Genomic DNA, 23899 nt, shown 5'->3' with positions numbered 1-23899 from the left:
TCCCCTGAGTTTGTTATAATTAAATTCTTAAACCTTATTTAGGTGAAGGCTATTATTACCCAAAAGATCAGTCTAATAGTCTTGCATCTAAGAGGAAAGGGAATTCTTTCAGCTGAGTCGTAGTCTATCGTGTTATCCACATACTACCATGATTTATTCTCATCATTAACATCTATCCATTAACTCAACCCCAAGTCAAGTAACCAGAGAGGCTGTGTGATTCAAATCACTGCTTCTGACTCAATCACCTTGGCTTGGGCACTGTAGGTGGGATCTGGTGCTCAGCTGAGCTGAAACTATTTGTGAGACCTGGTATACACTACCACATCTTGGTGTACATTCAGGTTTCCTGTCCTTACTCAGCTTAGGTCCTTATACCTTCTAAGGACCTTGGGCCATTTCTCTATCAAGCCCTAACCCAGAAGCACCATATACCCATAACAATATACACACACCCAGATATATACAGATACATACACAACAAGGAGAAAATAAAGAGCTGTTCAAAATAGAATTTAAAATTTATTACCATTGCAAGTGGGTAAGGTTGTCCATTCTCCATCATTGCATTTTATCTTCCTGGGTCCTGTCCTTACAAATCCAAGATCACAATCATACTCTACTTCATCACCATGACAATATTTTTCCTTCTTTGAGTACTTAGCTGTGCCATTCAAAATTTCTGGTGGCTGGACACAACAGTTTACTTCCTCTATAACAGAAAGGCCATTTAAGTAACTTGTTAATGGTATGAAATAACTGGATCATTGATTTAGAGTTGGAAGAGACCTCAAAGGTCTTTGAGCCCAATCCACTCATTTTGCATTTGAGGTCCATAGAGTCCATTAGGTGATTTGCCTAATATACGAGAATTAAATAGTAGAGTTGGAATTTGACCATGGATCTTCTGGATTGGGATCTAGAATTCTTCTCTCTGAATCACACTTATATTTTGTTATCCAGTGTGTTATCCACCAACAATGATCAGTTTTATATTTCCTGTGAATTTCATAAGTAGACTATCTTAGTTAAATATAATATGGTAAGTAGAGTATGCTTAGTATACTTACTCTAATAAGTATACCACTGGTGACTAATAAAACTGCTAGAGAGGGGGGGCAGCTGGGTAGCTCAGTGGATTGAGAGCCAGGCCTAGAGACAGGAGGTCCTAGGTTCAAATCCGGCCTCAGACACTTCCCAGTGTGACCCTGGGCAGGTCACTTGACCCCCAATGCCTACCCTTACCAATCTTCCACCTATAAGTCAATACACAGAAGTTAAGGGTTTAAAATTAAAAAAAAAAACTGCTAGAGAGTATAGGGTCAAGCACAGATCCCTGAAGTAACTCTTCTTAGTACCTTCTTTCCAAGATGATGTCAAATTGTTAATTTACTTTTTATGTATCCAGTCATTCAACCAACTTCAAATGCATCTGCCTTTACTGCCATGTAGTCTTGCCTCTCTAGATATTACATGAGTAGCATAAGAGACTTCATCAAATCCTTCCATTAACATTTATTTTAGTGATTACTTTCTTAACTTTCCCTGAAGTAATTTTACACACTGTCATTTTTATAGTCAACGATGACCATGGCAAGTTATTGACTTTCCAAAATGACCTGTTGGTTACCATCTAGGAATCCAAGAACAATATACAAATAAGAGATCAATTTCCATCATGACTAGAGGAAGTTCTTAGACCTAGGGAATCTGGTCTAGATATCTTTTGATAACAAATTACTAACAAATCTATCCAAACATTGACAAAGCAATGAATAACTTCCTAATTATTAGTGAGTCCTTTGCCCTATCAGTGATAAGAAATCACTATACCACTATTCTGCATTTATACAAGTTTATGTTGCAATAGGTTAATATTGACCTTAAAATTCATTCTCTGAACTCTTTCCAAAATCTATTAATCTCAGATGAATAAGAAAAATACTTAGTTCAGAATAATTTATGTATTTGGTTATTACAAAGCTACTGCTCATATTTATTAAATTGGCAGATTTATGGACTTTTTTGATTTTGTGTTCAATTGGTAATCATATCTCACTGGATACTTTTACAACCATGAATTACTCACACCATAGATTTTCTCCAGTCCTTCCCACATGCTACTCAACAAAGCTGGAGGAAATCATGTAACCATGCTAACCAGATTTTCTTCTAATAATTTTGATTTAATTTCAACTGAGTCGTCTTTACAGCAAGGGTTCTCTAAAACCAATTCTTTATCCCACTCTCCTTATTTGCTGTCATCTTTAGTTTCCTCGGGCCTTTCATACCATTTTCTCCTTAAGCCTTCTCAGATGAGGATCTCATTTCATATTTTACTGAAACAACTGAGACAATTCAATATGAATCTCTTCTTATAATCTATGAACAATAGATTCAAAATGGAGGATTAACCAAGGGACAGAGTGTGAACAACACTCTGTCCCTTGGTTAATCCTCCATTTTTTCTTCCTTTATTCACTTATGCAAAGAGATGGCTTTTATCTTAATCCAACAAAACCTCTTTTGTGGATTCATTGATTCCATTCTTGAATTCCTATGAGGATTTATTGCCTCTTCTTCATTGGCTTATATTGACCACACCCACATTTTATAAGCAGAACCTGAGGAGTATATTAAACCAACTTGCACATTCAATATAGATATGAAAACTCCTCACAATTGCCACTAGCTTGTCTGGAGAAGCATTTTTCTCTACAGATATCAAAGTTCAAATATTGAGATATCCTCTTAATCAAGAATGACTAGACATCTTCTCTTCCAACAGTTTAATTTGTCCTCTTGGTTAACTAAAGAAGATATGAATGATTCTATGCTGACCTAAAATGTACTATATGAAAACTATAGCAAAGAAAAAAAAGTTATGCCATGGTAAATATTCAGTAATTCCATCCTTGCTATCAACAATTTGAGAAAAAAATATTTACTTTTACATGTAGGAAGCCTGGGGGACCATCCAAAATGGTAACACTGCACAGATGAAGGTCCTTCTATTTTTAATCCAGAGTTACAGCGAAAAGTCAATACATCATCAACTTTATATTTTGCTTTCTTGAGATCAGGTTCCATTCCATGTAGAATCGGGAGACTACATGCTTTTTCTAAAAGTACAATAAAAATAAAAATAGTGAGTGCTTTAATTTTCAGAAATTTTAGTGTTTCCTCAGCAAGTTACTTATTATACTATAACATTTTCAAGTAGTGGCTATCAAAAGAAATAGTTCCTGGGGCAGCTGGGTAGCTCAGTGGAGTGAGAGTCAGGCCTAGAGACAGGAGGTCCTAGGTTCAAACCCGGCCTCAGCCACTTCCCAGCTGTGTGACCCTGGGCAAGTCACTTGACCCCCATTGCCCACCCTTACCAATCTTCCACCTATGAGACAATACACCGAAGTATAAGGGTTTAAAAAAGATTAAAAAAAAAGAAATAGTTCCTACCTTCAAAGAGCTTACAATCTACTTAAATAACATGCAATTTCACATTAAGACTTTTTGGTAAAGAGCAGGCAAATAAAGGTCACTTTTTCCTTAAATAAATTAGGTTGAATAATATAAAGGCAGGTGGAAAGAGAGTGTATGCATAAGAAACAAAATTACTTAGAGATGAGGCAGTTAGAATTGAATAATGCTGAAAGATATGTTCATGAAAATTTATTTTTATTATGCTTAAATATTCTGAATTGTATTTAGAAATGATCTAAATCACTGATACATAAAACTGGATATAGTTTTTCATGGAAAAAATATTCTGTACCACTTTCAAGACTTGTGAAACCATACTAATAAGTGAAACACAATTAAGCCACATATTTAAAGAATAGTTGACTGTTTTGTGACAAAACAGCAACAATTAAGAGTCATAAAATAGGAATTATTTAGTAATTCCAACTAATGACTTAAAGGAAAAATAAAGACAGTTTAATCTGCAAAAATAGAATAAATGTCAATGAAACCTAGGTAGCTGGCAGTTATCAAGACTGCCAAAGCTACAATTTGTTGAAGCTGAAGAAACTTAAGGAAGAGATTCAACAAGAAGTCTAAAGAAGCCACTAGTGGTATTTGTGCTCATCTAAAGGAGCCAGAACAAAACATTGTGAACTTTTTGATAATGATCCACTCTATCCCCATTGCCTGGGTCTTACTACTCTTCTGCCTTGGAACCAATCCATAATATTGATTTTAAGAAGGAAGGCAACAGTTTTTTAAGAGTCTATTCATTCTTATCAATTATAAATCTATAGGAAATAGCTTTTATTTTGAACATTAATCCCTGAGTTTCTATCATCATCTGGAGATAATATATTTGTAGAAATTTGGGCTGACAACCTCATCTTTAGATATTGCAACTTCCATTTCTTCTGGATTAACAGCTAAAAACTTGGAAAACACAGTTCTTACTACAAAGTACTGATGTTGACAAGTGGTACAATTTATGAAATACATGGTTCTGTTGAAGAAAATGATAAGATGAATTAACATCTGATTTGAATATGAATTATAAGACCACTAGTCCTTTCTACCTGTATTACATTTGAAAGTTTGTACATAGGCTTTCTCCCTTTTTAGAATGCAATATATTTGAAAGAGGAAAGTGTGTAACTTCTTATTTCTATCATCAAGTCCTTAACACAGTGCTTAAGAAATGATTTTTATTCATTGAAAACATTAGCACATAGAATCTACCCATTTATGAATCTCCACAAAACATTTTATTTTTATTTTTAGCGCAGGAGAAGTAATGTAAGGATAAGGGATAAGAAATAGAGAAAAATGCAAAGACTGTCTTTAAGAAGGAGAGAGGAGAATTTAGCCACAAACCTTTGGAAAGATCCTGGAAGGAAAAGATCTGCAGAAATGGTTTGTGGGAGTAAATTGAGTTTAATTGTCACTCCTGAACTGTCTTTTCCCTGAGCTACAAGTGGGAAACAGCTGCTCTATGAACTATTGGGAACTAACTAGTTTATTTCTCTTTTTCAGTAACTTACCATAACATTCAATCACTGTAGGCCATTCATCATCCTGACATATTTTGAAACCTTTTGTTTGCCCACTTCCAATTTCATATCCGTCCATGCATTCATATTCTAATTTTTCTTTAGGCTTAAGAAATGTCTTTTTCCCTTTTTGTTTGGCATTTACAAATGATGGAATATCACAAATTTCTAAACCAAAAAAGAAAGCACATTGTCTCTGATGTAACTGCACATATTTTCAACTCAAAAATCAGACTTCACAAAAAGGTATATATTCATTCTAAATTTTCAAAAAAGAAAATACAATAAACTACCACATATTAATAAAAAAGAAGCACTCTGCATTTTTTCCCTGTAAAATATGAATTTCTAGGAATCCATTTTAGGAGTTACTTGAACTATATGTTTCCCAAAGTACACAGTTTCTGTACCAATTAGAATCTATTTCCTAAAACTGTGAATTAGATAAAGAATTTTGAAGAAGATTATTCAAATAAATATCAATTTCTCTAGCAGAAATCTAAAGTAAAAAAAATACACAGTTATTCATTATGTGATATCCTGTAGTACTGGATTATAAATCATAAAGAACAGAAACCTCCTTTTGTTTATAATTTCTATAGGTAAAAATATATACTCTCCTTGTGGTTGTCAATATGTTCAGTAAAATGTTAAGAGGTTGGGTGTTATAAACATTCTCTTTCAGAACACTAAGTCACCATTCAATGAACCTCAGAATTAATGTACCTCTGAGCTAAAGGTGTGAAGTAATACATTTGAGAATTAATGTAATTGGCATTTAATTAACAAAATGGATGCACTTGAGAATGAATATACTTAATTATTATAATTAATGTTATGTAACCTACTACTATGAAATAACATGGTCATTGTGTTCATTAGTACAGTAGAGAAAACACAGGATTTGCAGTTCATGGACATGAGTTCAAATTCCAAGTATGTACCCACTAATATTGTTATTTTGAATAAATGATATAATATAATTTGGTCTCAGCTCAGTTGTTTGAAGAAAGTGATAAGAAATAGACTAGAATTCAGTGATGGGCAAACTTTTTAAAGAGGGGGCCAAAGGAAAGGAAAACAAAGGAAAGGAAAGAGAGGAAAAAAAGAGGAAAATCTCTTTTTCTTATAGCCTGTATTTTTTTGTATTTGTCAGATTAGGAATAATGTCTCACAGGCAGATATAACATTTCCAGGAGCACATCTGGCCTGCAGGATGTAGTTTGCCCATCACTAGACTAGATGATTGATAGGAGCTCGTCCAGCTTTATATTCATATATCAAGTTCTTTGTATTACTATGTGAAATACTTAATGATAAGCCACAAAAAGCCAGAGTCTAAAAGTAAAATTTAAATATCAAGCCCATAAGTTAAAGTTATATTCTAAAATCTGAACCTAAATTTATTCCTTAGACTTCTAAGCAATAGATAATATCATAGATAAATGCTTGTTATATTTCTTACTTTGAAAAAAATGTATTCACAAGCTAAGATTATCAAATATATGAACCTCTGATGTGACTCTAATAATCTTGATCTGAATTAAGCTTATTCTAGTAGCATATTTATTAAATACTTACTAAGATATAATTGTAAAAAGGAGCTGATAATATAAAGAGACATACATGTGTATGTGTGTACATGTGTGCGCATGTTGTATATATTGTGTAGCTAAGTGGCACAGTAAATAGATAACTGTGCCTAGAATCAGGAAACATTTTCCTGAGTTCAAATTTGACCTTAGACACTTACTAGCTGTGGAGATTAAAATTAATATGCAAAATACTAAATATTATATTTATAAATTTTATTAATAATTAACATAAAAAGCTAACTAAAAAGTTGCTAACCAGTCTGCTCCCAAAAGCAAAAGAGAAAGAGGCAGGAGCTACAGAACTTATGAAGCAATAACATGATGATGCAAATGTGGAGGCACAGGATAAATTAAAGGGAATTTTGGGGAATACTAAGGGATTTATGAGGGATGCAGTCCAAGATTCAAAATCTCCATTTATACATAGCTTTATCACTTATACATTTTATTTAACCTTGTTAGCCTCAGTTCCTTATTAGTAAAATGAACTGGAGAAGTACTTCAGAACACTGAGGGCTTGGGAATTTAGGTTAAGTGACTTGCCCAGGGTCACATAGCTAGGAAATGTCTGAGGCACTCTAGTATCATTGCAAACAAAAATCCAAAGGGAGTTACAATGTGTCAGACACAACTGAAAAATGACTCAACAACAAAATATAAGTAGATACAAAATTAAGATTTATTGAGAGGAAAATTCATGTAGAGTTAAACAATATCAGAATAGACTTTATATAGTAATTGAGCTGATATTTAAAAGAAATTTGTGTTTCTAAGAGGCCGGAGTGAATAGTAAATGTAAGATGGGCAAGGGGCAAAGCTAATATAAAGACCTGTTCAAAGGAGACTAAAGTGAAAGATTATTAAGCTAAACATTCTCCCAGTGCCCCCAAATCATTAGTACACCCCTAGATAAAAAAAACAAACAAAAAAACCCCCACAAACCTGAGATACAGAGATTCTGTCTGAGCTTGAGTCTTAAGAAAAACTACTTATTTAGGCATCTCTGACTACAGCAATGTTATAATGTTCCAAGATTCTTCACCAAGGAGAATCAAAGACTAGGATTTGGTTGGTTCCATTGAGGATATGAAGATTATCATCCCATAACACTCTGCTCTAACGTCCCCTAATTATCACACCACATATGAGCATCTCTTTTCTTTTCTTTTTTATTAGAGAGATCAGAGAATAGGTGTTCAGTTTTATAGGGTTGAAGAACCAGGATTGGGAAGCATTCAAAGAGAGCAGTACAGCTGAATGAGTAGCAAAATCCAATGGCATCCAGAGATCTCTTGCAGCTCCCCATTCATTTTGGCTAATTGTATTATGCCCTTGTAAAAGGCAAGAACATTTTATATAGAATTTTGATAAATCAGAGGGAATTTTTATCTCCCACAAAAACAAACAAACAAAACGACCACATATCAACACATATAAAGAGAGAGCTAAAGGGAATTTCTGGTCCACTTTCCTCACTTTAGAGATCAGAAAACAGACCCAAAGAGGGTGAATAATTTGCCAATAATTGCACAGATAGGTACTGGTGAAAAGAGAATAGAATAAGATATCCAACTACATAGCAATTTAGTGCAGTTATTTCCCCAACCCACCACACTATTCTATCCTCCTTTGAAATTTACAAGCATTTAAAACAGGATTATCTGGACAATATATGCCTTTTATGGCCCCTAATGAAATGATTTCACCCCCACACACACACAGAAATGAAGTATCCTAGAAGATCTATCCCTAACTACATTCAGGAAGAGAAGGATTAAAATATTGAAGTACTCACTCATACATGTTGGTTGACTCAACCATCCATTTTGTCCACAGGTGATAAATCCTTCTTTTTTTCCATTTATTGTTCCATATCCTTCTTTACATTGATAACTTGCATTTCTATTGACAGGGTAATGTGGTATTGAATCAGAAAAAAATCCATTCTTTAAATTCAATCTGAATACTGTACACGTTTCTGAAAGGGAAAGAATATAAGCAAAATGCAGACATGGGCCCATTATTGTCTTCAAAGGAAGGCAATAAATAAACGATAGCATGAAAAGCGAATTTATTTTATAAACACCAATCAGCTTCACTCAGTGCTGACCTAGACAAAATAACACCCTTAACAACTCCTTTTATTGATACAGAACTTTCTCATTATAGGTTTAGGGATCCTCAGACTAGTCTTTGCAGTCTGAAGCCATGAGGAAATTTACATATATTGGCTACTAAATTATTAAGGTCAGTTGCCAGAGGAGTTACTTTGGGTCATAGTTCTGATCTGGCAATGGAATTTAGATGTAAGAAATGTTTTCATTACTGTTGTATGGGAAACCTGGAAAATTTCTGATATTTCCTCAAACAATCTTGAAACTACCAGGAGTTCCCCAAACCAAGTTGTCAACTTGAGAATGTGAAGACAAAGAATTTATTTATTGGATTTGAATTGGTTTTCTCTCCACCACTGTGCACTGTGCTTTGAATTTACTGAGGCAAGTGTCTACTGGATTTGGGGCTGGAAAACACAGGATAATAACACTTCAGAACTGGAAAAGTTTTCAAAGAAATCTAATCTGAATCCCGTCAAAGTAATCATCATCTCTAAAACATTTTTCACAACTGATCATTAAGTCTCTGAATGAAGACTTCCATTCATCAGGAACTCACTCTTTGAGCCAGATCCTTTCTTCTTTTTGATGTTAAGTATCAACTTTTCCTTACACATAGCATTTGTCTTCTTTTGATTTTACTATTTGCTCTTAGCTTTGTTTTCTGAGGTTCCTCAAAACAATTCTAATCTCTCTTCCACATAAAGCCCTTCCTCTCACAGACATTCAGCAAACAAATATATACTCTGCGCCAGGCACGGTGCTTAACCATTGTCATAAGAAAGACAAAAAGTACAGTCTAAAACTGAATCAGTTCTTTTGAACGCCATGCCACAATATGGAGTAACTGCCAAACCTTTTCCATAATACCAATTCTCTCTTGTATCTCCTTCATGTACTTTTGTTTTTTATCTTTTTAAAATCATGTGACTTTACACTTGACATCTAAAGTGGTCCAAGTATAGGGAAATATAGATGACCATGGAAAACTGACCTATTCCATATATATAATTTAGTCTTGAAAGGTACATTTCTATAGGTTGAGATCTGGGGGAACTAATCACTGCTGAATAGGTATAAATGTGGAAGTGAGTTTAACAAAAAAGAAACTGACTAATGAAGACTGTCTTTTAATGATCTCACATTTAAGGCTTTCAGATGGCCATTTGAAGAGATTTCATTAGTAGACATGTATCTGTTGTTTAAAATTTTTACCTCCTAAGCCCTATACCTGCAATTTTACTAAAATCAAATTACTAATTAACTTGATTTAAATCAGAATATAAGTTGGAAAAAAAACTTTAGAGATCAGATAGTTTAGTGTTCTATAACACACACCCATTTGCAAACAGTCACATGCATATATAATACATTCTCCAATATCTCAGGATAGACATTTTGCCTATTTCAGGCAAGATCCTGAGAGGTTACCACTTTATTTCTCAGCAATGCTTGTTTTAACCCCTTCCCCAAATGAAAGCACAGAAATGTCAGGTTACTTGGATTTTGTTGCAATACTAAAATGAGATCATTCAAGACTCAACTCATCCACCATCTCCTAAGGGAGGCCTTTTCTGAACCCTTCATTGGTTGACTTTGACCTTTCTCTTCAAATTATCACAGATAGAAATAGTTAATTACATGTTCTAATCCCTAAGTAGAATTTAAGTTACATAAAAGTAGGAGATATCTTTCATTTAAGGTATATATATATACCACCTGGCATAGTTTGCAGAAAAACTTCACAACTTGTAAGAGGGAAAAGGGGGTTTGGGGTTGGATATATTAATATTTAAAGGTTTGGTCACCAAGGAACTGAATAAATAACAATTCCTAAAATTATTTTAGTTATTTATTTACAAAATATAGAAGAGAGTGGAAATAGAGAGATGAAAAGAGAGTAGAGTAAGAGATTTAACATAACGAGCTAGATTTGTATTCAAGTCTGGGCTTTACTCTGGCAGGGCTCCAAAGGCCCAGCTAGAGAGCCTAAAAGTCAATTAACAAGGGATTTAGCCACAAGAGCTTCTCCCAATCAAGGGAACCTCCCCAGAGGCTAAGGTAGTCAGTCTTCTTCACTCACCAAGTGTAGTTCTAAGGGAAAGATTTAAGAACAGTCTCACCAAGGTCTCGGGGTCCCAGGTCCAGTGCTCCTCCAGGTCCCAGCAATGAACAAGAAAAAGTCCTTCAGGTCCAATGCCAGAACAAAACATGAGAAGCTGAACTCACTGAACTCTCTTTTAAAGGGGCTTCTTTTGCGTCACTTCCTGTGCCTTCTTCCTAGTTTATGTGTCCAATCACAACAGACTCTTTTCTTAGGACTTCCCAGGAGGCAGTTAGTAATTTCTGATTTGTCACTCACTCTAGCACACATGGGTCACAGACCTCCCAACTTGTGAGTTAAGTGAAGTTGTTTACACTTTTGATAATTAGATTTGAGAATGGACAAGGTAGATTTAATCTCATTATCACAAAATGATGATTAGAATGGATGTGGAATAATACAAAGCATCTTGAAACTTCTTCAATGTCCTCTTCTCTCTCTTTTCTCTCTTTCTGTTCTACTTCTTTCTTGATTTCTTTACTATCTCTTTATGTCCTTTTCTTTTTCTCCAACTCCCCATTTTATGGTTCTACCTATGTGCCTATATTTTTCCCTATTCCTTGATCTTTTCCAATTTTCCTTTCCTTTACTCTGACTTTCTATCTTTTCAGTGGTCTATTTTGTGACTACTATGACCAGAATCTTTTTATTTTAAAATATATTAAGAAAAACAATAAAAATTTTTACAAAAACTCTGTACAAGGAAAATAGTTACTCATTGCATAATAACCTCAAAATATAACTTTCAGAGCTTTCTTGTTTGTCTATGATTTTAATCTATATAATTAAGCCTTTCCTTTTCTTTGCATATTTATTTTTCAATTACATTTAAAAACAATTTTAACATTCATTTCTTTAAAATTTTGAGTTCAAAATTCTATCCTTCCCTTCCCTTCCCCTCTGAGTCAGCAAGCAATTTGATATAGTTTATATATTGTATCATTCACCATATATTTGCTCCTGCCCTTGGAATCACTAACCATGGAAAACCATTCCATCTATTTGTACATGAGGACAAGGGAGTAGCTCCTGCAGTATTGACACAGACACTGAGAGATAAATTCAGGCTCATTGCTTATTATGGTTCACACTTGGATGTTGTGGCTAGAGGTATGTCACCATGCATGAGAGGAATTGCCGCAACTGCCCTGTTGATCAGGAAAGCATCTGATCTGGTACTGTGATGTAGGCTCATGAATTCACCACACCAGATATAATCCATCCTGATAAACAGTAACCTGCAAGCTTTTACATCTCAGCAATTATCCCAGTATGAGACTGTTGCTAGGCAATGAGAACTTAATTTTTCATCATTGCAGAGAGATCCATCCAGCAACAAACTTGGCTGATTTGCCACTAGAAGGGGAACCCATCCATGATTGTAAAGACACCTTGGAGATTGTGCAAAAGACCAGGGAAGATTTAAAAGACATCCCCCTATTGAAGCCAATTTAACTCTGTTGTGAACTAATGGTTCCTCCTACATGGTAGATGGGGAAAGATTCATGGGTGTAGCAGTCGTGACTCAAAACACAACTTTTTGGTGCACAGCACTCCCAAAGTCTATGAGTGCACAAGGGGCAGAGATCCTGAGCCTCGCCAGAGTACTCCAGATTGGCAAAGATAAAAGCGTCAATATTTACACTATTCAAAATACACCTTTAATGTGGTCCATGCCACAGGCCAAATCTGGAAGTACCATGGTTTCATAACCTCTGGTAGAAAGAAAATTTCTTACAGTGTAATTATAAACCAATTCCTGGAGGCTGTCCAGTTGACCAGACAGGTGGCTGTGATGCACTGCAAAAGTCATCATAAGGGGAAAGATTGTGTGATATTGGGAAATTGCAGGGCCAAAATAACAGTCAAATATAGAGCCCAGTTTGTACCTATCCATGTTCTAAACTTCTCCTTAATGGAAGAAGCAGATCTAAAATAAGCCTACAGGGGGCAGCTGGGTAGCTCAGTGGATGGAGAGCCAGGCCTAGAGACTGGAGGTCCTAGGTTCAAATCTGGCCTCAGACACTTCCCAGCTGTGTGACCCTGGGCAATTCACTTGACCCCCATTGCCTACCCTTACCACTCTTCCACCTATAAGTCAATACACAGAAGTTAAGGGTTTAAAATTAAAAAAAAAAAAAATAAATAAAATAAAATAAGCCTACACCCCAAGAGAAGTGAAAACTGGGAGAAACATATAGGGGCCAAATTGGTGAAAAGCATCTGGTTCTTAGTGTCTGGCAAACCCATTCTGCCAGAAGTAATGTTTTATCCCTTATGCAATGCATTACAATAGAAAGGGCACTATGGAATTCAAACCTTGGTCAATAGCATCAGAAGAAACTGGATAGCCAAGGGCATTTCAACCTATGCCATAAGAGTGTACCAAAAGTACAACATTTGCTTATAATTCAATCAGGGAATGACCAGAATCAAAGGACTTGAGTGGGAGACAGCTAGCCCACACCCTGTTTGCAGATCGACTATATAACCATGCCCAAATGCCAAGAATGCAAATATACCCTTGTTGTTATTGATAGGTTGACTAGATGGCCGGAGGTGTACCCAGAAAAAAAGAAGAATGCTGCATTCATGGTGAAGACCCTTTTAAGAGAAATAATCTCAAGGTTTTCAATTCCCGCCAGAACTGACTCAGACTATGGTTTGTACTTTGTTCATCAGATTCTACAAGAAGTTTATAAAACCTTAAGGATAAAGGGAATTCTCCACACAGTCTATCATCCAGAGAGCTCAGGGCAGGTTGAACGACTCAACAGGTAAATAAAAACACTAATTGCAAAAGATTTGCAGAGAGTCATCTGAAATGGGTAGATGCACTCCCAATTGTCCTGTTTTATCTGAGAAGCCAACCCAGAGGAGATACTCTTTTCTCCATTTGAACTCTTATATGGCCATCCTCCTTGACATGGTGCACCTCATAAAACAGCTCATTTATCAATGCTTGGAGCTGAATGCAGTCTTTTTTAATACATAAAGGCTTTGCAAGAAAGGCTCAATGAATTTCATCAATTGGGTCTTTTTCATCAGAGAGTACCCATAGATTATAGTCTGTATGACCTAACACAGGAGATATGGTATATATCAGGAATTTTTCAAGGAAATCCATTGTTGATCCCAAATGGATTGGTCCTTATTAAATCTTATTGACCATCCCCACAAGTATTAAGGTTCAGGGAAAAGATCCATAGTTTCACATCAAACATGTAAAATCAGTAAAAGGACAAACAACACATGATGAAAATGTAGAGATAACCACGGAATTAGACCAACTTCAACCAATAGTAGATTCATAAATAGATGCACATACTAATGAGACCACAAAGAATGAGGATTGAACCAACAAATCATTCCAAAAATTAAAAATCGGTGCAATATAAAAATAATTATATAACACAATTAATACAATCTACAGCTACACAACTACTTTATTTGCAAAATACGAAGGTGACAAGTCAACCTACAGTCAAGTATTGACAACAGCCAACATATGTATGCAGTACAGAAGAAGACTAGAAGACTACAACATCTACACACTACAAGGATCATCAGCAGGAGCAGCACAAAGGAGAATGGACATTGGACAGAAATGTGAACTTTATTAAACACAATTACAATAAGAAGACTAAGGAAACAGATAATGTAAGGTTATGGCATTGGTTACATAATCACATCATGCACAAATTGAACATCACATGTTAGAATGTATGCCATATTACACAATTGACTGGAAGGAGAATTGTAATTCTTCAGTGCTGACAAGGACTCCAAGCAGCACAGGTGAGTATATACATATTTCAGGACATATTAGAGCATAATACACAACACACAACTGATTCTTTACATGGACCTCACAAATAAATGAATGAGTGTCTCCAAATCTCATGTAAATACATGTACGTAGTGTATATAGTTGAGAGTTTCAAGTGAATTTAACCATATTAAGGGATTATTTGATTTCTTGGGGTGGCTAACAGCATTCTGTTACTCTTACTTGTAAAATGTTTCATAATGTATATAAATTATATGTGTGTGTGTGTACATTTTTATCATAATTATTAACTTGCATGAATAGCTTACAATTACTAACAAGCTCAGGGAGAGATAGAAATAGGAAAGTTTGAAATAAAGAGTTAGATTAGGGAAAGAGACAATAGAGGTAAACATAAGTAACCATACATAGAAATATACATAGTTATTATTAACAGGATAGGTTTGAGATTACTAACAACTTTGAATTTAGGAAATTAACAATATTAATATAGCATGGATAAGTGGTTCTAACACATTAACACTTAAGATTAGTTAATTTCATTGTTGGAATATTAGATTTGCTTTAGGATTAGATTGTTTTTGTTGCAGAACTATAAAATACTGTGCTTTGTTTTAATATAAGTGATAGGAAATAAGTTAAGTCATAACTTTATTGCAACTTTGCAAACTTATATTGTTTTGTTCACAAGGTTATTTGTTACATATTTGTGTTCAGACTTTGCGTAATTGTTTATTATGCATGTAATACCTGGAAAAACCCTACTCTTCCCTGCAAAGTACTTTCCCTTACCCATATTAGTTTATAGGTAGTTAGAATTAGTTAAGATATAGCATAACTGGTAGATTTTTGTGTTGGGAAACATTAGAGGGGATAGAATTAGCTAGAAAAGAGTAAATTAGAACACTAGGAACAAAATTTAATCAGAATTTATAGGTTAATATTCTAACAAGAGAAAAACCAGCATTACTGTAACCATTTCTGCAAGTAGCAAGGAGATGGGGTTCATATTTGGAACCCCAAGAAACTGGAAAGCAGTTGGGGCCCAGATAGAATTGCATTATAAAAGGAAGTGAGCCCCAGGCAAATGAACTCACTCCTGAGTTTGGGTCAAGGGTGGAGGGAGGTCAGGATAGAACCCTTGCTGCTCCATACCAGGAATATCATTGCTTATTATACTGTGCTGTTTCAAGCTGTGTCTCCAGTTCCCTCAATAGCCTGCTCTCTGCTGTATTTATATATATACATATATCTCATCAACTGATATCAAGATTAATATCATGAAATCATTACAGAAGATCTACAGCCAATACCTGCTATCAATCCACCAAACTAACTCTTTGATTTATTTAGTTAATCACTAGAGTCAGAAGCTAGATAGAGTTAGTGGAATTCTGATAAGGGTCTACCCCAGAAAGAGGAGGCTTGCCTCTGATTCATCTTGATTAATTGTTAGATTTTTCCTCATCCCTCTCTTCTCTCCCATCAAACCCAAATTCCTTATAACTTCCCAATTTGTACCTTTCCCTGATAAATTAAAGAAGTTATCTTTGTTACTTCAAAGGTTTAGTTTATACAGTTGATCAGTTTTAACTTCATACATCCCTGAGTAGAATCCTTCTTCATAACAAGGCTTGGCAGTTGGTAAGAGAATCTTGATTAGAGGAATTTCTATAGATATCCACATATAATCTTATCTGTGGATCACACTTGTTAGCCTATAATATTCATCAACTGGCAGAAATTTATCTCTTGCCATATCCATCATTTTGAGAGACTTTTGATTTGATTCCAATTAGGGAACCATAGGATTTGAGCCCTTTTGTAAGGATCTTCTCAGACCAACCTCCTGGGGAACAGGCAACAACTGGCCCAATAGACTACCCATTCCCCACTAGGTGATCCTGTGTAGCTGCTTTCCATCTACTGCCAAGAAATCATCCTTACAATTTCCATATTAGTCATTTTGTGATAGAACACAGATACAGACAAAACCTCATGAAAAAAGAGAGTTGAAAAACAGTATGCCTCATTTTGCATTCAGAGTCCAGGAATTCTTTCTTTGGAAGGGGGATAACACTTTTCATCAGGAATCTTTCAGAATTATCTTATTCTGCTGAGAATAGCTGTCATTCCTAGTTGATCATCAAACAATATTGTTCTTACTGTTTATAATGTTCCCCTGGTTCTGTTCACTTCACTTTGCATCAGTTCATGTAAGTGTTAACAAGTTTTTCTGAGTATTCTCCTAACAATTTTTATAACACAATACTATCCAATCACAACTGTATACCAAAAACTTCTCCAGCCATTCCACAGTTGATGACTATCATCTCAATTTTTACTTCTTCAATACCACAAAAAACTGCTTTAAATAATCTTGTACAAACAGTTCCTTTTCATCTTTTTTGATCTCTTTGGGATAGAAACCTACCAGTGGTACTGCTGGATAAAAACTATACACAGAATTATCCACATTTGGCAATAGTTCCACATTATTCTCCAGAATAGTTGGATCAGTTCATAACTCCAGCAAGAGTATTGGATTTTTGATTTTCCCATATCCCCTCCAATATTTGTCATTTCCCTTTACTGTCATATTGGCCAATCTGATAGAATTCTTATCCTCTATGGTACATCAACATTGTTTTAGTTTGTATTTCTCTAAACAACAGTGATTTAGAACTTTTCATATGACTATAAATAATTTTGATTTCTTCATCTGAAAATTGCCCTTTTATATCCTTTGATCATTTATCAGTTGAGGAATAATTTGTATCCTTTTAAATTTAACTCAGTTCCCTACATATTCAAGAAATGAGGTCTCAATCAAAGACATCCACTATTACAAATTTTGTAGTTTTCAGCTTTCTTTCTAATATTGGCTGCAATAGATCTGTTTATGTAAAAACTTTAAAAATTTATCATAATTCAAAACTAATCCTTTTAGGTCTCCTAAAGATTTCTGTCTCTTATTTGTTCATATGTTCTTCCCTTATTCTTAGTTCTGACTGAAAAAGTATTCTATGCTCCCTTAATTTGCTCATGCTATCAGTCTTTATATCTGCATATTGTACCCATTTTGACTCCAGCATAGAGTTGAGACATTGATGTCAAACTATATTTCCAGTTTTCTCAGCAGTTTTTGTAAAATGATTAGTTCTTGTCTCCAAAACTTGGATTTAGGGGTTTATAAAACTAGATTATGAGTCATTTATTACTGTGTATAGAGTAAGTAATCTATTCCACTTATCTACCCCTCTATTTTTTAGCCAATGCCAGACAGTTTTGGTGTATATCTCTTTAGTCTTCCCATTTACCCTTACTTATTTCCAAACGACTTCTTCTGAACCAAAAATGGTAATATACCTTTTGATATCTTTTTACACTCAATATTAACACAGAGAAAATTAAATGTTTTCATCAAAGTAATTTTTGACCATCTACTACACTTCTTCCTTTCTGATTCAGCTGTTTCATTCCATTTGGAAGGCATGTCCCTCCATCTGTTTCCCTAGGTTGTGTTTCAGAAGACACTAACATACCCAAGGAATCTTTAATCCCAGAGAAGAGAAGAATACAGACAACTTTAATCTTCAGAGAAATAATACCTATGATATGGAAATTATTTTGTTCAAATATGTAGCATATGCAGGTTTCTTGTGGGTAAGAAAAAATTAGGGTGGCAGACATTTTTGAAAACAGATCCCTTGGACCCACATCAGCTTTAACTTTATATCCCTTGCCACTCATACTGAACTTAATCTTGATAGAACAAATCTTACAACAAAATTCACAAAACTTTCTCAGAGCTTCTTTGAAAGACCACTAATTCAAGGTCAAACAGTATTTTTATTTTAAACCATTATTTTCCTATACAGAACTGGTTAATGGACTGAGTAACTGAATTAATCTGAAATATTTGTAACTGTAGACTCATTTCTTTGCAGAATATTTTATTTAAAAACATTTTTAAACCCTTACCTTCTGTCTTGGAGCCAATACCGTTTATTGGCTCCAAGACAGAAGAGTGGTAAGAGTCAAGTGTCTTGCCGAGGGTCACACAGCCAGGAAGTGTCTGAGGCCAGATTTGAACCAAGGACCTCCCATCTCTAGGCCTGGTTCTAAATCCACTGAGCTACTCAGATGCCCCTTGCAGAATATTTTAATATTAGAAGTTGACCAAACCCCAAGTAAATATCTTTATGATTCCTTGATTTATGACATATTTTATTTATTGAGAATATTAAGACTAAAGTACCTTACTTCTAAAAAAATATTCCTCTACCAACCATTCTATGTGTGAGAATTAAAGTAGGAAAAGTTCTCACTGAATGATGCCTAAGCTCTACCAATAACTATCCTAGAAAGTCAGAGGTAGAAGAGAGAAACCCATCTTACTTACAAAGAGAATGAAAGCTTCCTGGTTAAGATGGCAGCAGAGTTAAAAGCAGCTGCTTAACCTCTCCTAACAGAAACATACAGGACTCCTCAAGAAGACATAAAAACAAATCCATACAAAGGGACCTCACAACAGGGTGCGGCATTGGAGGTACATGGAATCAGGGCATTTCCATGCTATAAAGTGGTGAAACAGCTCTCACTAAAATGCAAGCTGAGCAACCCTCTCCCCCACCCCACACCACATACAGTGCCAAAGCCAGTGCACAAGAGTTAGAGCAAGTTTGGGGCACGCATTAAGTCATTGGCAGATACCTGGGGTCACCAGGGACTGTTCTTGAGAGCAGCAAGACTTAAGACCCCAAGAGGCTAAAGAACTCATGTGGACTTTGAACACATACCCAGAGAGCAGGCATGAGTGCAGGCGCGGATGCAAGCCTAGACACGGATCTTGAGCACAGGCAAGAACTCGGATCTTGAGCTCAGGCAAGGACCTTGAGTGGGGACCCAGTGCAGAGGGGTTCAAAACTGTGGAAGCAGCTCCATGAGACTGTTAAAGGAGCCTCAGGCAGAGGAACAAGCAAGGGGACCACCAGGAGGCTTGACCCTGAGAACATCTAGTCCTGAGACCTCAGGAGCCCAGAGAATGCAGAGAGACCCTGAGTGTGAGGATAAACTTGAGAGGGCGCAGGGCTAACAATGGCAAGCCAGAGACAAGAATCCCAAAAGAGAAAGATCATCTAGAATAAATCTGTAACACTCGACAACTTTTACACAGATAAAATCCAGACAACAGAAAAAACAGCAGAGGAGAACAAACAAGTAATCACATCCAGACCCTCCCAAAATAATGAAAACTGGCCACAAGCTCTTGAAGAGTTCAAATCTGAGATGACAAGAAAGTTGGAAAAGATTTGGCTAGAGAAATGGGAAATAGCTCAAAAGGAAATCAGGCAAGAAAATAACAGTTTAAAAGGTAGAATTTTGCAATTGGAAAGTGAGGCTCAGAAATAAAATGAACTGATAAGCAAATTGAATACCAGAAATGACCAGATTGAAAAGGAAAACCAGTCCCTAAAGGCTAGAATTGAGCAATTAGAAGCTAATGATCTATCAAGACAGCAAGAACAAATAAAACAAACTCAAAAGACTGAAAAAATAGAAGGAAACATGGAATATCTCAATGAGAAAGTGGCAGACCAAGAAGACAGTTCTAAAACAGACAATCTGAGAATCATTGGTCTTCCTAAAGAAGCAGAAATTAATAGAAATTTGGACTCCATACTAAAAGAAATTATTCAGCAAAATTGCCCTGAAGTTCTACAACAAGAGGGCAATATAGACATTGAAAAGATACATAGATCACCCTCTACAATAGACCCAGAAAACACAACCCCCAGGAATATGATAGCCAAATTCAAGAGCTTCCAAGTAAAAGAAAAAAATTTTACGAGAAGCCAGAAAGAGACAATTCATATATCAAGGAGCACCTATCAGGATCACACAGGATCTGGCAGCCTCCACACTAAAAGACCACAAGGCTTGGAATATGATATTCAGAAAGGCAAGAGAATAGGGTCTACAACCAAGGATCACCTACCCATCAAAACTATCTACATACTTCCAGGGGAAAGTTTAGGCATTCAACAAGATAGAAGATTTCCAAGTATTTGCATAGAAAAGACCAGGACTAAATCCAAAGTTCGATATCCAACCACAAAAATCAAGAGAAACATGAAAAGGTAAATAAGAAACAGAGGGGAAAGAAAGCTCATATTTCTTTTAAATTTGCCTCTTTAAGGGCTTTAATATGATCTAACTATTGGTATTCCTATGTGGAGAAATGTTATGTATAATTCTCCGTAAGGAACTCTGTTCACTATTATAGTATTCACTATTATAGTAATTAGAAGAATTATTCATAGGGAGAGGTTGGAATACTAAATGGTCTAAGATGGTATGGGGGTAGGAAAGAGGGAGGTGAATAGTAGAGGACACCAAGAGAAACTTGAATGAATAAGAAAAATAGGATATTCTATTACACAAAAAGGGGGCATGGGAAGGGGAAGGGATGAATACTATTATAAGAAGGAGAGGAAGAGAGCATTAAGAGGTAATATTTAAACCTCACAATCAGTGGAATTAACCCTAAGAGGGAAGAGTAGCTATATCCATTGGGATATAAAACTCTATCTAACCCTACTGAGAAAGTCAGAAGGGATAAACCAAGGGGAACAGGGTAGTGGTGAGGTCAAAAAAGGGAGGGAAGAAAAAGGGGGAGAGAATTCATTAGACCTTAAAAATAAATAGAGGGGAGTAATAAGGGAGAGGGTAGAAAAGGAAGTAAATCAAGGGAGGGGACAAGGGATACTGGCATAAAGCAAACCACTGGTTTAAAAGGAAATAGTGTAAGAAAAAGAGGTAGAACTAGGAAAGGATACCAAATGACAGCGAATACACAATTGATAATTACAACTCTGAATGTGAATGGGTTGAATTCTCCCATAAAAAGGAAGCAAATAGCAGAGTGGATTAGAAACCAAAATCCTACAAAATGTTGTCTACAAGAAACACATATGAGGCGGGTGGACATACACAAGTTTAAAGTTCAGGGTTTCAGCAAAACCCTTTGGGCCTCAAATGGGAAAAAGAAGGCACGAGTGGCAATTATGATTTCTGACAAAGCCAAAGTAAACATAGATATGATTTAAAAAGACAGGGAAGGTCATTACATCCTGATTAAAGGCAGTATAGACAATGAGGAAAAAACATTGCTCAATATGTATGCACCAAATGGCATAGCAACCAGATTCATAAAGGAGAAACTTGCAGATCACAAGAAGGAAATAGATAGTAAAGCCATACTAGTGGGAAATCTAAATATTCCTCTTTCAGATATAGATAAATTAAACCAAAAAATAAATAAGAAAGAGGAAAAAGAGATGAATGAAGTATCATAAAAATTAGATTTAATAGATATGTGGAGAAAAGCAAACAGGAACAAAAAGGAATACACCTTCTTTTCAGCTGCACATGGTACATTCACAAAGACTGACCATGTGATAGGGCATAGAAACATTGCAAACAAATTCAAAAGAGCAGAAATAATAAATGTAACTTTCTCAGATCATAATGCAAAGAAAATAATAATTAGTAAGGGTACCTGAACAGGAAAATCAAAAACTAATTGGAAATTAAATAATATGATTCTCCAAAACCAGCTAGTCAAAGAAGAAATCATAGAAACAATCAACAATTTAATTGAAGAGAATGACAATGATGAGACATCCTACCAAACTCTGTGGGATGCAGCCAAGGCAGTACTCAAGGGGAAATTTATATCCTTGAGTGTATATATTAACAAATTAGGGAGGGCAGAGATTAATGCATTGGGCATGCAACTTAAAAAATTAGAAAGCGAGCAAATTAAAAATCCCCAGATGAAAACTAAATTAGAAATACTAAAAACCAAGGGAGAAATTAATAAAATTGAAAGTAAAAGAACTATTGAATTAATAAATAAGACTAGAAGCTGGTATTTCAAAAAAAACTGATAAAATAGACAAAGTACTGATCAATCTAATAAAAAAACAGAAAGAAGAAAACCAAATTGACAGTATCAAAGATGAAAAGGGAGACCTCACCTCTAATGAAGGGGAAATTAAGGCAATCATTAAAAACTATTTTGCCCAATTATATGGCAATAAATATACCAATCTAAGAGATATGGATGAATATTTGCAAAAATACAAATTGCCTAGATTAACAGCAGAAGAAATAGAATACCTAAATAATCCCATATCAGAAAAAGAAATTGAACTAGCCATCAAAGAACTCCCTAAGAAAAAATCACCACAGCCTGATGGATTCACAAGTGAATTCTATCAGACATTCAAAGAGACACTAATCCCAATACTATACAAATTATTTGATATAATAAGCAAGAAGAAGTCCTACCAAATTCCTTTTATGACACAAATATGGTACTGATTCCAAAGCCAGGGAGATCAAAAACAGAGAAAGAAAACTACAGACCAATCTCCCTAATGAACATAGATGCAAAAATTTTAACTAGAATACTAGCAAAGAGACTCAAGCAAGTGATCTAGAGGATCATCCACCATGATCAGGTGAGATTTATACCAGGAATGCAAGGATGGTTCAACATTAGGAAAACCATCCACATAATTGACCATATCAACAATCTAAGAAACAAAAATCACATGATTATCTCAATAGATGCTGAAAAAGCCTTTGACAAAATATAGTACCCATTCCTATTGAAAAGCCTGTAAAGTACAGGAATAGAAGGACCTTTCCTAAAAATAACAAACAGTATATACTTAAAACCATCAACAAGCATAACAAGCAATGGGGATAAATTAGAAGCCTTTACAATAAGATCAATAGTGAAACAAGGATGCCAATTATGTCCTCTATTATTTAACATTATACTAGAAACACTAGCAGTAGCAATTAGAGAAGAAAAAGAAATTAAAGGTATTAAAATAGGCAATGAGGAGACTAAGCTATCACTCTTTGCAGTTGATATAATGGTCTACTTAAAAGATCCTAGAGAATCAACTAAGAAGCTTGTAGAAATAATCGATGACTTTAGCAAAGTTCCAGGATACAAAATAAATGCACATAAATCATCAGCATTTCTATATATTTCCAAGACATCATAGCAGCAAGAGGTAGAAAGAGAAACACCATTTAAAATCACCCTAGATAATATAAAATACTTAGGAATCTATCTAACAAAACAAATACAGGAATTATATGGAAACAACTACAAAACGCTTTCCAAACAATTAAAACTAGATCTGAACAATTGGAAAAATATTGATTGTGCTCATGGGTAGGATGAGCTAACATAATAA

General features: G+C 35.2%; 1 protein-coding gene across 2 annotated transcripts in view; it reads right to left on the bottom strand.

Moving 5' to 3' along the window:
- The window catches only part of CFH (complement factor H), a 167608-nt gene that overhangs the window by 48239 nt on the left and 95470 nt on the right, over window positions 1-23899 (bottom strand). For both annotated transcript variants that reach the window (XM_044676386.1, XM_044676387.1), the window contains exons 10-13: window positions 8403-8585; window positions 5004-5180; window positions 2949-3122; window positions 530-712 (exon numbers count right to left, since the gene is read on the bottom strand). In XM_044676386.1, coding sequence (XP_044532321.1) covers window positions 530-712; window positions 2949-3122; window positions 5004-5180; window positions 8403-8585 — 717 coding nt within the window. The remainder of the gene's footprint in view (window positions 1-529; window positions 713-2948; window positions 3123-5003; window positions 5181-8402; window positions 8586-23899) is intronic.

The sequence above is a fragment of the Gracilinanus agilis genome, chromosome 4 (genome assembly GCF_016433145.1).
Source record: "Gracilinanus agilis isolate LMUSP501 chromosome 4, AgileGrace, whole genome shotgun sequence".
Classification (NCBI taxonomy): Eukaryota; Metazoa; Chordata; class Mammalia; order Didelphimorphia; family Didelphidae; genus Gracilinanus; species Gracilinanus agilis.
Note: the sequence above shows the minus strand (reverse complement) of the source record. Positions and strands in the feature narration are given on the sequence as shown.